This window comes from Selaginella moellendorffii, unplaced genomic scaffold, assembly GCF_000143415.4.
Source record: "Selaginella moellendorffii unplaced genomic scaffold, v1.0 SELMOscaffold_58, whole genome shotgun sequence".
In the NCBI taxonomy this organism is placed as follows: domain Eukaryota; kingdom Viridiplantae; phylum Streptophyta; class Lycopodiopsida; order Selaginellales; family Selaginellaceae; genus Selaginella; species Selaginella moellendorffii.
In genome coordinates, this window is record NW_003314319.1 from 192,800 (window position 1) to 204,355 (window position 11,556).

The 11,556-nt window shown below is 50.1% G+C and overlaps 6 protein-coding genes across 7 annotated transcripts in view; 3 read left to right on the forward strand and 3 right to left on the reverse strand.

Annotated features, from left to right (window-relative positions):
• Positions 1–348, reverse strand: part of LOC9655086 — a 690-nt gene extending 342 nt beyond the window's left edge. The window contains exon 1 of the mRNA XM_024688484.1: positions 38–348. Within this exon, the coding sequence (XP_024544252.1) occupies positions 38–348 (311 nt within the window). The remainder of the gene's footprint in view (positions 1–37) is intronic.
• A 235-nt stretch (positions 349–583) lies between these two features.
• Positions 584–2,895, forward strand: LOC112351149 (putative pentatricopeptide repeat-containing protein At1g69350, mitochondrial). The gene has a single exon (XM_024688485.1). It carries the CDS (start codon positions 584–586, stop codon positions 2,822–2,824), a length of 2,241 nt encoding a protein of 746 aa, XP_024544253.1. The 3' UTR covers positions 2,825–2,895.
• A 197-nt stretch (positions 2,896–3,092) lies between these two features.
• LOC112351150 (pentatricopeptide repeat-containing protein At4g02750-like) lies at positions 3,093–5,910 on the reverse strand. The gene is made up of 3 exons (XM_024688486.1): positions 5,708–5,910; positions 3,412–5,581; positions 3,093–3,251 (listed from the first exon to the last, which is right to left on the reverse strand). The coding sequence occupies exons 1-3, from the start codon at positions 5,908–5,910 to the stop codon at positions 3,093–3,095; spliced, it is 2,532 nt and encodes an 843-aa protein (XP_024544254.1).
• Positions 5,911–6,952: 1,042 nt separating this feature from the next.
• Positions 6,953–7,772, forward strand: LOC112351151. Its single transcript, XM_024688489.1, has 2 exons — positions 6,953–7,356; positions 7,478–7,772. The coding sequence occupies exons 1-2, from the start codon at positions 6,953–6,955 to the stop codon at positions 7,770–7,772; spliced, it is 699 nt and encodes a 232-aa protein (XP_024544257.1).
• On the reverse strand, positions 7,139–10,002 carry LOC9655088 (putative methylesterase 14, chloroplastic). Of its 2 annotated transcripts, XR_002994047.1 has the most exons (6): positions 9,206–10,002; positions 8,837–9,073; positions 8,585–8,728; positions 8,388–8,522; positions 7,867–8,309; positions 7,139–7,813 (listed from the first exon to the last, which is right to left on the reverse strand). XR_002994047.1 is itself a non-coding variant. In XM_002983483.2 (5 exons), exons 1-5 carry the CDS (start codon positions 9,521–9,523, stop codon positions 7,956–7,958), a joined length of 1,188 nt encoding a protein of 395 aa, XP_002983529.2. In that variant the 5' UTR covers positions 9,524–10,002; the 3' UTR covers positions 7,836–7,955. The 2 variants fall into 2 exon arrangements, 1 of the variants encoding a protein (XP_002983529.2); XM_002983483.2 differs by lacking the exon at positions 7,139–7,813 and having other exon boundaries at positions 7,836–8,309.
• Positions 10,003–10,546: 544 nt separating this feature from the next.
• On the forward strand, positions 10,547–11,300 carry LOC9655089. The gene has a single exon (XM_002983389.2). It carries the CDS (start codon positions 10,547–10,549, stop codon positions 11,216–11,218), a length of 672 nt encoding a protein of 223 aa, XP_002983435.1. The 3' UTR covers positions 11,219–11,300.
• Positions 11,301–11,556: the final 256 nt, after the last annotated feature.

The window sequence follows — 11,556 nt, forward strand, 5'->3', positions numbered from 1 at the left end:
CTCAAAAACCAAGTCTCCAGTGAAAGTAGCAACAAACTGTGCGCTGAGATGGATCTCCACACCAATGGCGTAGGCCACCCCAGGCATGCCGTCCACTGTGAAGTGGATGGTGTCAATCTCCTTCTTGGGTGTGTCGGGGCTCATATACTCGAAGCCAAGCTGGACGAAGGCCATGGCGTCGGCGAGGATGGAGAGGGCTCCATCTACTCCCATGACAGAGTCGAAGCGCTGGCCTCCCGGGGATTCTGGGGTTGTGTTGGCGCCTGTGATGGAGGTGCCTTGAGTTACCTGGAACGTTGCTAGGATAATGACGAGAAAAATTGCCATTTCTTTTCCTTCTTCTGCCATTTGAGTTATTATTTCAAATGTAGAGTTAAACTCGCCCATTGAATAATTGTCTATGTTTCTTGGGATAGTTTCTCAATAAGACAGATGATCAAACAATTATTTTATTTTTCCGGCATCTCTCCTTCTAAAGGTAGACCCCATTGTTAATCAAAACCATGAGAAAAACAAAGGGTTGTAGAGCGCTCAATTGAGGATCGATACTCTCTACATTCCTTTTCTTTGTCGTTGTTTTCGTATGCCCTTGCTCCGGCATTTGCTGCAAAGAAGCCTAGAATCTTTGCCAGATCGCCGGGAGCCAGAAGAGCTCATCCATCTCCTCCACACCTGCGCATCCCTGCGATTGGTCGATGGTGGTAGGAAGCTCCACGCCCACATCTCCCGTCTGGGCCTTCTTGAAAGGGATGGGCGTCTCGCGAATCACCTCATCGACATGTATGGCAAGTGCGGGCATTTGGAGGATGCCAAGGCTGTGTTCCAAAGCCTTGACGCGAGTAAGAGGAGCTCTCTCTCGTGGAGCGCGCTCATCACGGCTCACGGCTCATGTGGATCGATCGGAGGAGCTGTTGGCCTGCTGGACGACATGGAGGAGCAGGGAATTCTCCCGGATCAAACCGCCCTCTTGACAGCGCTCAATCTTTGCTCCACACACGGCGCTCTTGCAGAGGGCATTGTGGTACACAAAAGAATAGCGGATCGTGGGCTGGAGAAGAATGTGATAATCTCAAATGCGATTACCAACATGTATGGAAAATGCGGCAAGATTGACCAAGCCAAAGATTTCTTCGATAGAATGTATTTCCGAGACACAGTGTCTTGGAACACCATTGTTTCAGCATATGCCCAAAATGGGCATCAGTCAGATGCAGTAAAAATGCTCTTTGTCATGCAGCTCGAGGGTGTCAAGATTGGAAAAATTGGATTTGTTACACTCCTCAAGGCTTGCTGCGACAAAATTTTCCTGAAGAGCGGCAGACTCATTCACTCTTGTCTTGCGGAGGATGGTCTCCATGAGACAGACGTCACTGCCGGAACGAGCCTCGTTCATATGTATGCAAAGTGTGGCAGCCTTGCGGAAGCGCAAGAGATTTTTGAGCGGATGAGCTGCAAGAACAAGTTTGCATGGTCTGCTATGATCAGCGCTTACGTAGAACACGAAGAAACGAGATCTGCTCTTGAGTGTTTTCGTTTGATGCTGCTCAATGGTGTCGAGCCAGATGAGATAACTTTCGTGGCGGTTTTAGAGGCTTGCGGCGTCCCCAAGGCTGGATGTTTTGTCCATGGCTTGATCCAAGAGTGTGGCTTCCAGAGCGTCCCATTTGTAGGAAACGCGCTGATAACCATGTATGGGAGGTGTGGCAGCGCAGATGAATCGAGGAGAGTTTTCGAGAGCATGGATTGTCCAAACGCAGTCGCCTGGTCGTCGATCATTGCAGCTCTCGCGGAGCAAGGCAATGGAAAAGGACCGGAGGCGATGGTGTTTCTTTGGCGCATGCAGCTAGAGAGCGTGAAGCCAAACAACGTAACTCTGGTGGCGGCGCTCAATGCGTGCTCGTCCCCGGCATTTCTGCGCGAGGGCCGACAGATTCACGCTCTAGCCGTGGAGTCTGGCTATGACACCTCTGACAAGATCGTGGGGAACGCGCTCGTCAACATGTTTGCAAAGTGTGGGAGCTTGCTTGATGCACGAGAAGCCTTCGCCAAGATCTCTCACAAGGATGCGACGTCGTGGAACGCCTTGATCACGATCTACGCACAGAACCAGCATGGAAAAATCGCACTCGATTCGCTAAAACGCATGCAGCTGGAAGGATTCCGGATGAACAAGCACACTTTCGTAAATGCTATCATTGCCTGCACGGAGATCTCCTCCTTGAAAGATGGCAAGCGCATCCACGGCTGGATTCGCGAGAGAGGAATGGATCTGGACGTTCTACTCGGCAACGCAGTGCTCAATCTCTACAGCAAATGCGGGAGCCTGGACGCCGCGTACGCGGTGTTCCTCCAGCTGCGAAGAGAAGACGTGATAACCTGGAATGCAATGGTGGGAGCCTACGCTCGCCACGGCCACGCGGAGCGAGCTCTCACGCTTTTCCGAGTGATGCAAATGGGATCCGGCACCATGCCAAACTCCATCACCTTCGTCAGCGTCCTCTCCGCGTGTAGCCACGCCGGGCTCTTGGAGGACGCTCACTCCAGCTTTGTGTCGATGAGGAGCGACTATGGGATCGCCCCCGCTGCGAAGCACTACGTGTGCATGGTCGATCTTCTCGGGCGAGCCGGGAAGTTTGAGGAGATGGTACGTTTCGTGGGAAGCTCTCCAGTGGAGAGCGATGCCGTGGTGTGGAGGGCCGTGCTGGCGGCTTGCAGAAGCCACGGCAAAGTTGAGATTGGGAACCGAGCTGTTAAGCGGCTCTTGGAGCTGGAGCCGGGCTCACAAACAGCTTACATTGCTCTTGTTCATAATTATACCTTTTAATTATAGAATAATAATTGCATTTCTATATTCACGGCAGTGAATTGCAGACGTCTGCAAGGGAAATCTATTAGATTGAATTGATATACCTCGACAAGAGAGGAGCACGAGCAATCAATTGTAGCAGGCGCTGATTTCCAATTGAAATGGGAGGGAAAAATACTAGATGATTTAAGAGAATTAGCAGAGTACACGTACTCGGAAAGTCAAGCTCGCTACGGATGCCAGGAGAAATATCTCCTAGCCTAGGCAGCTCTACTATTTGGACTTGTCAGAAAATCTTCTGGGTGGCAGCCTTCCAGCTTCTCTGGGCAAGTCTTCGAGCCTCTCCATTCTCATGGTGGCAAGGAACAAGCTTCGAAAACTGGATTTCGGCCAGCTCCACCGGCTGGTTCACTTGGATCTCTCCCACAACGAGTTTGAAGGAGATCTATCAGCGTTGACTTCCAACACCAGCAACATCAGGATTGCAATGCCTGCTGCAAATCGGATTATCAGCCACGCACCTCTACTTCCATTTTGAGTATACAAATTTACAAATGGTGTTAAATATAGTCTTGTCTTTTGCCAGCAGCGTGAAGATTGGCAACCAACACATATGGAGAGCCACATTCAGGCCTAAACTCCACAATTTTCTCAGCTGCCCGAGCTGCCAGATCGTCGTTCTCGTAGAAAGTTGACGCTGCTAGCAAGCTCCCCCATGTAGCACCATGAGCGGCAAACGGCATCTTGTCTGTCACCTCTTCGGCACTATCAAGCTGCCCAGACCTCGCCAGAATGTCAACAACGCAGCAGTAGTGCTCCCGCGTGGGAGTCAACCCAAAGTCAGCGCGCATTGACACAAACTGTGTCAACGCCTCATTGACAAGCCCGGAATGGCTGCACCAGGCCAGAATGGTCGCAAAGGCGATCCTGTCCGGCGCAACCCCTACCAAGTTCATCATCCGGAAGAGAAAGAGGGCTTTCCCTGCTGGCGCATGAGCCTTGATCATGGCATTCCACGACACGAGGTCCCGAACAGGCATTTCATGGAAAGTTGTGAGAGCTTCCTGAAAGAAGCCGTTTTGCTCGTAGGCCGAGGTCATAATGTTCCATGCTGTGACATCGCGAGAGGGCATGGATGCAAATAGTTCCCTGGCCTCGCTCACTCTGCCGTAGTGAGAGAGCCCCGTGATCACTGTGCTCCATGACACAACGTGCCTCTGCGGCATTCTGTCGAATGCGAGCCTGGCCTCATCCAAGCAGGAGAATTGGCAGTAGACTGCGATCATGGTGTTCCAAGACACTAGGGTTCTCTCAGGCATAGATTTGAATCTAGTTTGGCACTGCTCCAAGCAGCCATTCGTCCCAAATGCCACGAGCTCTACATTCCATGAGATGACACTGTGTTTTGGCATCCTTTCCAGGACCTGCAAGGCTTGAGCGAGACGCCCCGCTTGAGAAAACCCGGAAAGTAACGAGTTCCACGAAAATGGATCCCTTTCGGGCATAGCATCGAAGCACGTCTTCATTTCTTCAACGTATCCAAGTTGGGCATTTGCTGCAACAACGGCATTCCAGGAGACGACATTGCAGGACGGCATTTTCTGGAACATGATCTTCACAAGATTAATGGAGCTGTTCTGTGCGCCAGATGACATCAAAGCAGTCCAGGAGATCACGTTTCTTTCAGGCATTTGATCAAACATAAACTTTGCGCGATCAACACACCCGCTTTGAGCATAGGCTGACACTGCAATATTCCACGACACTAAGCTTCTGCATGGCATTTTATCAAACATCATCCTTGTCATGTCAATCTTACCATTCTGTAGAAATGATTTTGCTAGAGCATTCCAGGTACCCGCTGCTTTGCCTTGCGTTGAATCAAACATCTCTTTTGCCTGATCAAGATGCCCCGCCCGGGCGTACAGTAAAATCATCACATTGCAAGCGATCAAATCCCTTTCCTCCATTGCAAGAAATATCCTCCTTGCCTGCGCATCCATTCCATTTTGCGCAAACGCAGTGATCATGGCCGTTGACGACACGGCATCGTGAAGTGGCATCCTCTCAAACACGGCACTGGCGCCCAGGATATGCCCGGCTTGGGCATACGCATTGAATATCCTTGTCCAGGACAAAGAATTCTGTGACGGCATAACGTCAAACAGGGCTTTGGAATCCTCCAGACGAAGACCCGGTGCTTCGGCAAATGTGGAAATCAGGCAGTTCCATGCTACCTCGTTCCGCTTAGGCATCCTGTCAAAGAACTTTCTAGCCAGATCAAATTGAAGGTACCGTACAAATGCCGTTATCATCAAGTTCCAGGTGATTAGATCGCGCCCGCGCATGCCATCGAACATCAATCGAGCGTCTTCAAAATATCCGTTCTGGGCATATGCAGTAATCATGGAGTTCCAGGAAACTGTATCAGGCATGGGGGCTCGATCGAACAAAAGCTTGGCTTCTTTCAGTCGCCCGTTTTGGTTGTAGACATTGAGCATAATGTTGCATGATCTGGTGTCAGGGTTCGGGATAGAGGCGAAGATCTCCAAGGCCTGCTGCAGTTCCCCGCAAGCGCCATACATGAGCACCAGATGATCCGCCAGGAACTTGCAATGGCGGAGAGTGGAAGCAAGAATGGAGCTGTGGAGCCTCCTGCCTTCGTCGAGATCTTTGCTCCTGGCACATGCCTTGAGACAGCGTCCAAGTTCTTCCACAGATCCATTGCACCACGGGATCTTGCTGGAGCTGCCATATTGTGCTGTGAGAATCTTTCTGAATCCTTCAGTAGGCCATGCAATCATGAAAACATTGGAAGACAATATGATAATATGGTTTGACATTAATATTTAACTATTATTACTATAAATTCAAATTTGAGAGATCTCGTGTATTGTAAACCTGAAGTTTTCCAGAATGTTTGCCATCCAGTAGACATTTGTGATGTGCTCGTCATACAAGGTTGACTTGTAGATTGGTGGATTTTTCTCGTTGTTAAGTTCTGGCAGAGGCCCTACCACAGCATCCAGTGATGGATTGCAAAATGTCGTGATGGTGATCAGGCTGGACAAGGACCCGGTGCTCAAAACTCTTGTATTTTCCATTGTTCAAGATCTGGATGGAAGAGAATAGAACCATGATTCAATCAATCAAAGTACTATAAAAGTGGTTATTCAACTTACTTCTCCAATTTTCACGATGAACGCATTTTTTATAGGCTTCTAAGTCGTACCAAAGATTGCCCTTTCTGGCCTGGAGTCCGCCAATCTGGCAGATAATAATTCAATTGCAAAATCATCTCAGAGTCTCCAAACAATTTCGCCAGGCAGCTTGAATCCAGCCCGAGTCCTTTAGACAACGCTGACAGCAGTCATGCTTTGAAACATAGTTGGAGGTGAGCTTCCTCCGGACAACCTGTGCTTGAATTTCATCCATACTTTTCTTTTCTCGAACGCGCTCCACTTGTTTCAGCGGTTTTTCAGCCCAAACTGTAGCTTCCCAGGATCATGATCAAACACCTCTACAAAAGTCGATCTTCCTCATGATCTCCTCCGGAGGATCACTCAACAATTTCAGCCTCTTCTCGCAGCATCTCAAGCTGTCCCTCGACTACAATCAAAAGAAATATTAACACCATAAGCTTCTTCAAAGATGTTGGCACTAGCGTCGCCATTCTCTCCGGCCTCGTCTATGATCTCACCGGGCCCTTGCTCCTCCTTGGATTCGCGCTAAACTTTGCTGGATACTCCATGATATGGCTGGCTACAACGGAGAGAATCGCGCACCCCCATATCTGGGAGCTGTGCTTCTATCTCTTTATGATCGGCGCGTCGGCAGGCTTCACCACCACAGCTGTTCTTGTGTCCTGTGCCAAGAATTTCCCCAAGAACCAGGGCATGGTTCTTATTGAGCGTTACGATCTTCTCTCGCAGCAATGATTCCTTCATCCTCTTCCTCTTTCTGGCCCGGTTTCCATCGCTCTTGTGCCTACTCTTCGCGTTTGTCATTCGATCTCTCGACATCGGCGAGAACGCTCTTCGTCTTCTTGTAGGTAACTTTGATCCTGGCTGGATATCTCATGGCGATTGTCATCCTCCAGCATTTCGTGCGCCTAGAATCTTGGATCATCAAGGCCTTCTTTTCATCATGCTGCTCATCCTCTCCTTCCCGGCAATACAAATCCCTCAGGTAGATCATCAAGATGGTAAGAACGTGGTCAATGTAGATCCTCTGGATCATGGAGCAAACGCCGCTGCTTCACCTATCAGCTCGATCTTCTCCAAAGGACTGCCAGTCAAGCGAGGGGACGATTTCACAATCCTCCAGGCGCTCTGTAGCATCGACGTGCTTCTCATTTTTGCAGCGTCAACGTGTGGCATTGGCGCTGTGCTCACGGTGACCAACAATTTCGGCCAGATTGGATCGTCCCTGGGGTACTCCCAGGCCGGAACAAACACTTTCATCGCGCTGCTCAGTATCTGGGACTTCATACGTGGCGTTGGCTGCAGCTTCATCTCGGATACGTGCCTCGCCAGCTATGGCGTCTCAAGGCCCTTCTTCCTGTGCCTGGTTCTCTTGCTTCACTCCCTTGGGAGCTTGATAATCGCTCTTGGACTTCCCGGAGCGCTCTTCTACGGCTCGGTTTTGATCGGGCTGTCAATCGGTGGGCAGTGGTCTAGACCATGATAGCGGAGATCTTCGGGCTCAGCTTCCAGCTCCAAAACGTAACTTACGTCGCCAAGGCGCTGGGAACGTATGTTTTGTCGTCCGTGTGGCCGGAGTTTTATACGATCGCGAGAGTAAGCTTGGATCGAGAGATGACGAGCTTCTTTGCCATCGATCGCATTGCTACAGAGCAACCTTCTTCGTCATGGCTGGAGTGTGCTTGTTTGCAGCCGTTGTGATATTGTCCATGAGAACCGCAAAGCTTTATAGTGTCACTGTTCGAAAGAGACTCACTGGTTAGACGCTTTGATGTATTGACTTCGCCGCAAGAACAGCAAACTTCTATAAAGCCACTCACTGCCGATTAGTAAAAAAAGCTCGAAGGAAGGTCATACCTTCACTTCCAAAACATTTGTCTCTCGGTTGATGATAGAAACTCGTTGTACAGTCGATCATATACAACTATATGTAGATATTTCTGTTTTCAACGCTGTTGTTGCTCTTCTGTGTCCTGTAACGAGGGAGGGGGAGGAGGGAGAGGAGGTGAAGGGGACGATGGTTTGAGTGGCTCTATCTGTGCAATCTCGAGTAAAAGTTTGTGGAGTGACTGTGGCTTGGAGAAGAATGGGGAGTGATCGCTGCCTTTGAGAAGAAATACCTTCTCGGGGGGGTTGCTGCTTATCAGTCTCTCTTGGAGGGCCGGCGTTAGTGCGCAATCGTCGGTTGTCTGGATGAAAAATCTCCGCACGCTACCATATCTTTCCTGTGTTAGGCACAGCCTCTCCAGGGTTGGAGCAAATGGCACGGGCCTCAGAGAAACGGTCGCCAGTGCTACGTCCTGTTAAACAAAGCAAAAAAGAAAAGCTTCTTTTTCAGTCACCGTGCTGGCTACTAAAAACCACGAGAAAGTACGTACCTTTGCGGGGCTTTGGTTGAAAAACAAATCCTTGATCAGGCTTTTGTCAAACTCGAGAGCCGTGGGAACAGACGAGCTACCGTTCGCGTATACAAACTGTTGAGCCTTGGGTAGAAGATCGTCTGCAGTGATTAACTGCAATCACAACACAATCGAAATCATGTTTGTGGTGATCACAAGTTTTATATGGAGTTTACCTCTGGAGCAAAGATGTCGGACGCCCTCTGCCCGTTCGCCACCATTGCCGCAGAGACGAAAACAGCCTTGCAGATTTTGGTGGGGAAAGCTTCCATGGCGTAGGAGATGCAAGCGCCACCAAAGTCGTGGCCAACGAGTATCACCTGAAAGCGCAAGAAAAGAGAGCGAAAAAGCGGAGGAAAAAAAAAGAGTATCTGTCAGATAGTATGCTCACGGACGAGGAAGCGATTGAAGTTTTTAACGGGGTGTACCTTCTCATTGTCTGGAAGCTTTTCCAGGAGCGAGAGCAGCGGCTTTACGTACTGTGAGAGCGTCGAGATTGTGTTTGGATCGGTGTGATCGATGCCGGAGCCAGTGAGATCCACGGTTGAGGCAGTGAAGCCAGACTCCTCCAGCAACGCGATGGATTTGTACCAGCACCACGCTCCATTCCCGGCTCCGTGAACCAGCACAAAGTGCTTGCTCTCGAGATTGTCAGGGAGACCTGGCTGGAAGAAAGACAACAACAAAGAAAAACAGACCTCGATCATCAAAACACTCGCTCCATAAAACTATAGAACTGCTGGCTAGAGAACTACAAACAACTAGGAACTACTCGAGAACTCCAACTAGGAACTTACCTTGATCCCATTGACGAGCTGGTGTGGCGGCACGACCGGATCCGAGATGGAGCGCGGCCTGGTGCTGGCGCTCCGCGGGAGCCTCTCCGGGAACAAGTTGGGATTGTTGCGCTGCGACGCGGCGCGCTCCAGCCGGATGGATTTCTGCTGCTGCTGCAGCGCAAACGCCAGCACCTGGCGCTCGATCAGCTCCTCCTCGAGCGCCTTTTGCTTCTTCTGCGCCGCCTTCCGAGCCGCCTTGTCCTTCTTGGCCGAGGAAGAAGAGGACGAGTTCTTCTTCCCTTTGCCCGACACCATCCTCGCCAGTCCATTCCCCATTTTGCTCTTGCTCTTGCTCTTGCTCGCTCGCTACAAAAAAGACCAAAATTCTCTCACGCTGCGCTACTATCTAGCTAAAACCCTGTCCGCGCGCGCGATCCATCCCTGGATCTACCTAAATGCGCGCCGCCAATCCCCCACGCATTCTCCCGGATCGCGCGCTTGTGGGAAGCCTAGCGGGCGCTGGATTGGCGCTCCTCCTCTCCCCGGGAATGAAAGAGAGCCGCCTTGTGGCGCCCTAAAACCCAGCCTTCATAAATTATGAGAGCCCAGAGCTACCTCTCGCGGCATTTCCTTTAAGAGGATGATTGCCCGACCGTGTTGTTTCTCCTCTAAACAATCACTAAAGAAACCACTCACTCGCAAGGGAATTCCTGGGTAAAATTCGTAAAAAAAGGAAGATCAAACTGTGGATCGATTGGGTGCATAATCTCTGGGTACAATAATGTGCTCCCATGACTTTCTCTCGCGTCTCATTCCAATTTTTACTGCCCAAAACTCCCGCTTTCTGTCCGCCATAGCCGTATGCTCATGTCATCGCGGTGGTCTTGTACGCTGTACACGGTGTACGTCATTCTCGGTAGCGTACAAACACCTGTATTCACCCACACTGTAGAGATTTTTTGGGTCGTTCCTTTTGGATTCACTGCGCAGTGTATTTTAGACTCTGGGAGGATTGCATTGTAGCTCTTTGTTCTCGGCGTAGACGACGCTGGAAATAGTTCGCCAAGCTTTTCCTTTCACAGGTGGCGAGTCCATTCCATGTCCACCAAATGAGAAAAATCACCTTGACTTTGACTTTATCGTCCAGTCAAACGAGACCACTGGCAGTCAAATCTTATGCTCCAAATCCGCGTTTAAACTTAGAAAAATATTTCGTGCTCTTCTCCTTACGAGCTAAGTTAGCACCAAAAAAATTGTTTATAGAGATTGGCTGACTTGCAGTGTTTGTGTTTCACTTGGTCTCTTCTATCATCGACCTATATAACAAACTCTTTCTCGCATAATTTCACAAGCATTTCAATGGAACTTGCTGGATTTCTTTTGATCCTCTCGCTGTGTGCCACCTCCGCCCACGCCCAGATCACTCTCGTCTTCGCAAACAACGCCCAAGGAACCGCCGGCGGTAGGCGCTTCGACTCCGTGGTGGGCGCCCAGGGAGCCTTCACCGTCCTCTCCAACGCCATCACCTTCGTCCAGTCCACCTTCGACTACTCCAATCCATCCACGCCCAAGAAGAGCGTCTCCAGGATCACCTTCACGGTCGACGATATCGGCGGCGTCGCGTACACCAGTAACGATCAGATCCATCTCAGCGCGTCATATGTTGGGAATTACAGCGGCGATGTTGCGAGAGAGATCCGGGGCGTGATGTTCCACGAGATGACTCATGTGTGGCAGTGGAACGGGAGAGGCAGCGCCCCCGGGGGATTGATCGAGGGGATTGCCGATTTTGTGAGGCTCAAGGCGAATCTGGCACCGTCGCATTGGGTGAAGCCCGGCGCGGGGAATCGGTGGGATCAGGGGTACGATGTCACTGCCAGGTTTCTCGACTATGTCAACAGTCTAAGCGCAGGCTTTGTGGCCAAGCTCAATGCCAAGCTTGCAACTGGGTGGAGCGAGAGCTACTTCCAGGACTTGACCGGAAAGAGCGTTGGAACGCTGTGGAGCGATTACAAAAAAAAATACAGCTAATCATTGGATAGTAACGCACACAAAACATCCAAAAATGATTCAATATATATTAGTAAATACCTTAAAATAAATCAAAGTTTTTTAAAAAATAAGTGACATTAAAAATCTTGGAAGTATAAGAAATGCAGAGGAAAATGTGGGACTGGGAGACAACAATTTCTTCTCGAGAGTGAGCAATGCGCCGGAGGAATGGAAACTTCTGAGGTGAATGTCAATCGTCTCTCTCTTCTTGTTTTGGATTTTTACCCTACTTTATCTCCCTGCTGAGTTGATCCCACCATTCACGCTGATCTAGCTCCTTCGTAGTGACGGCACCGACAACAAAGGGTCGCAAGCTT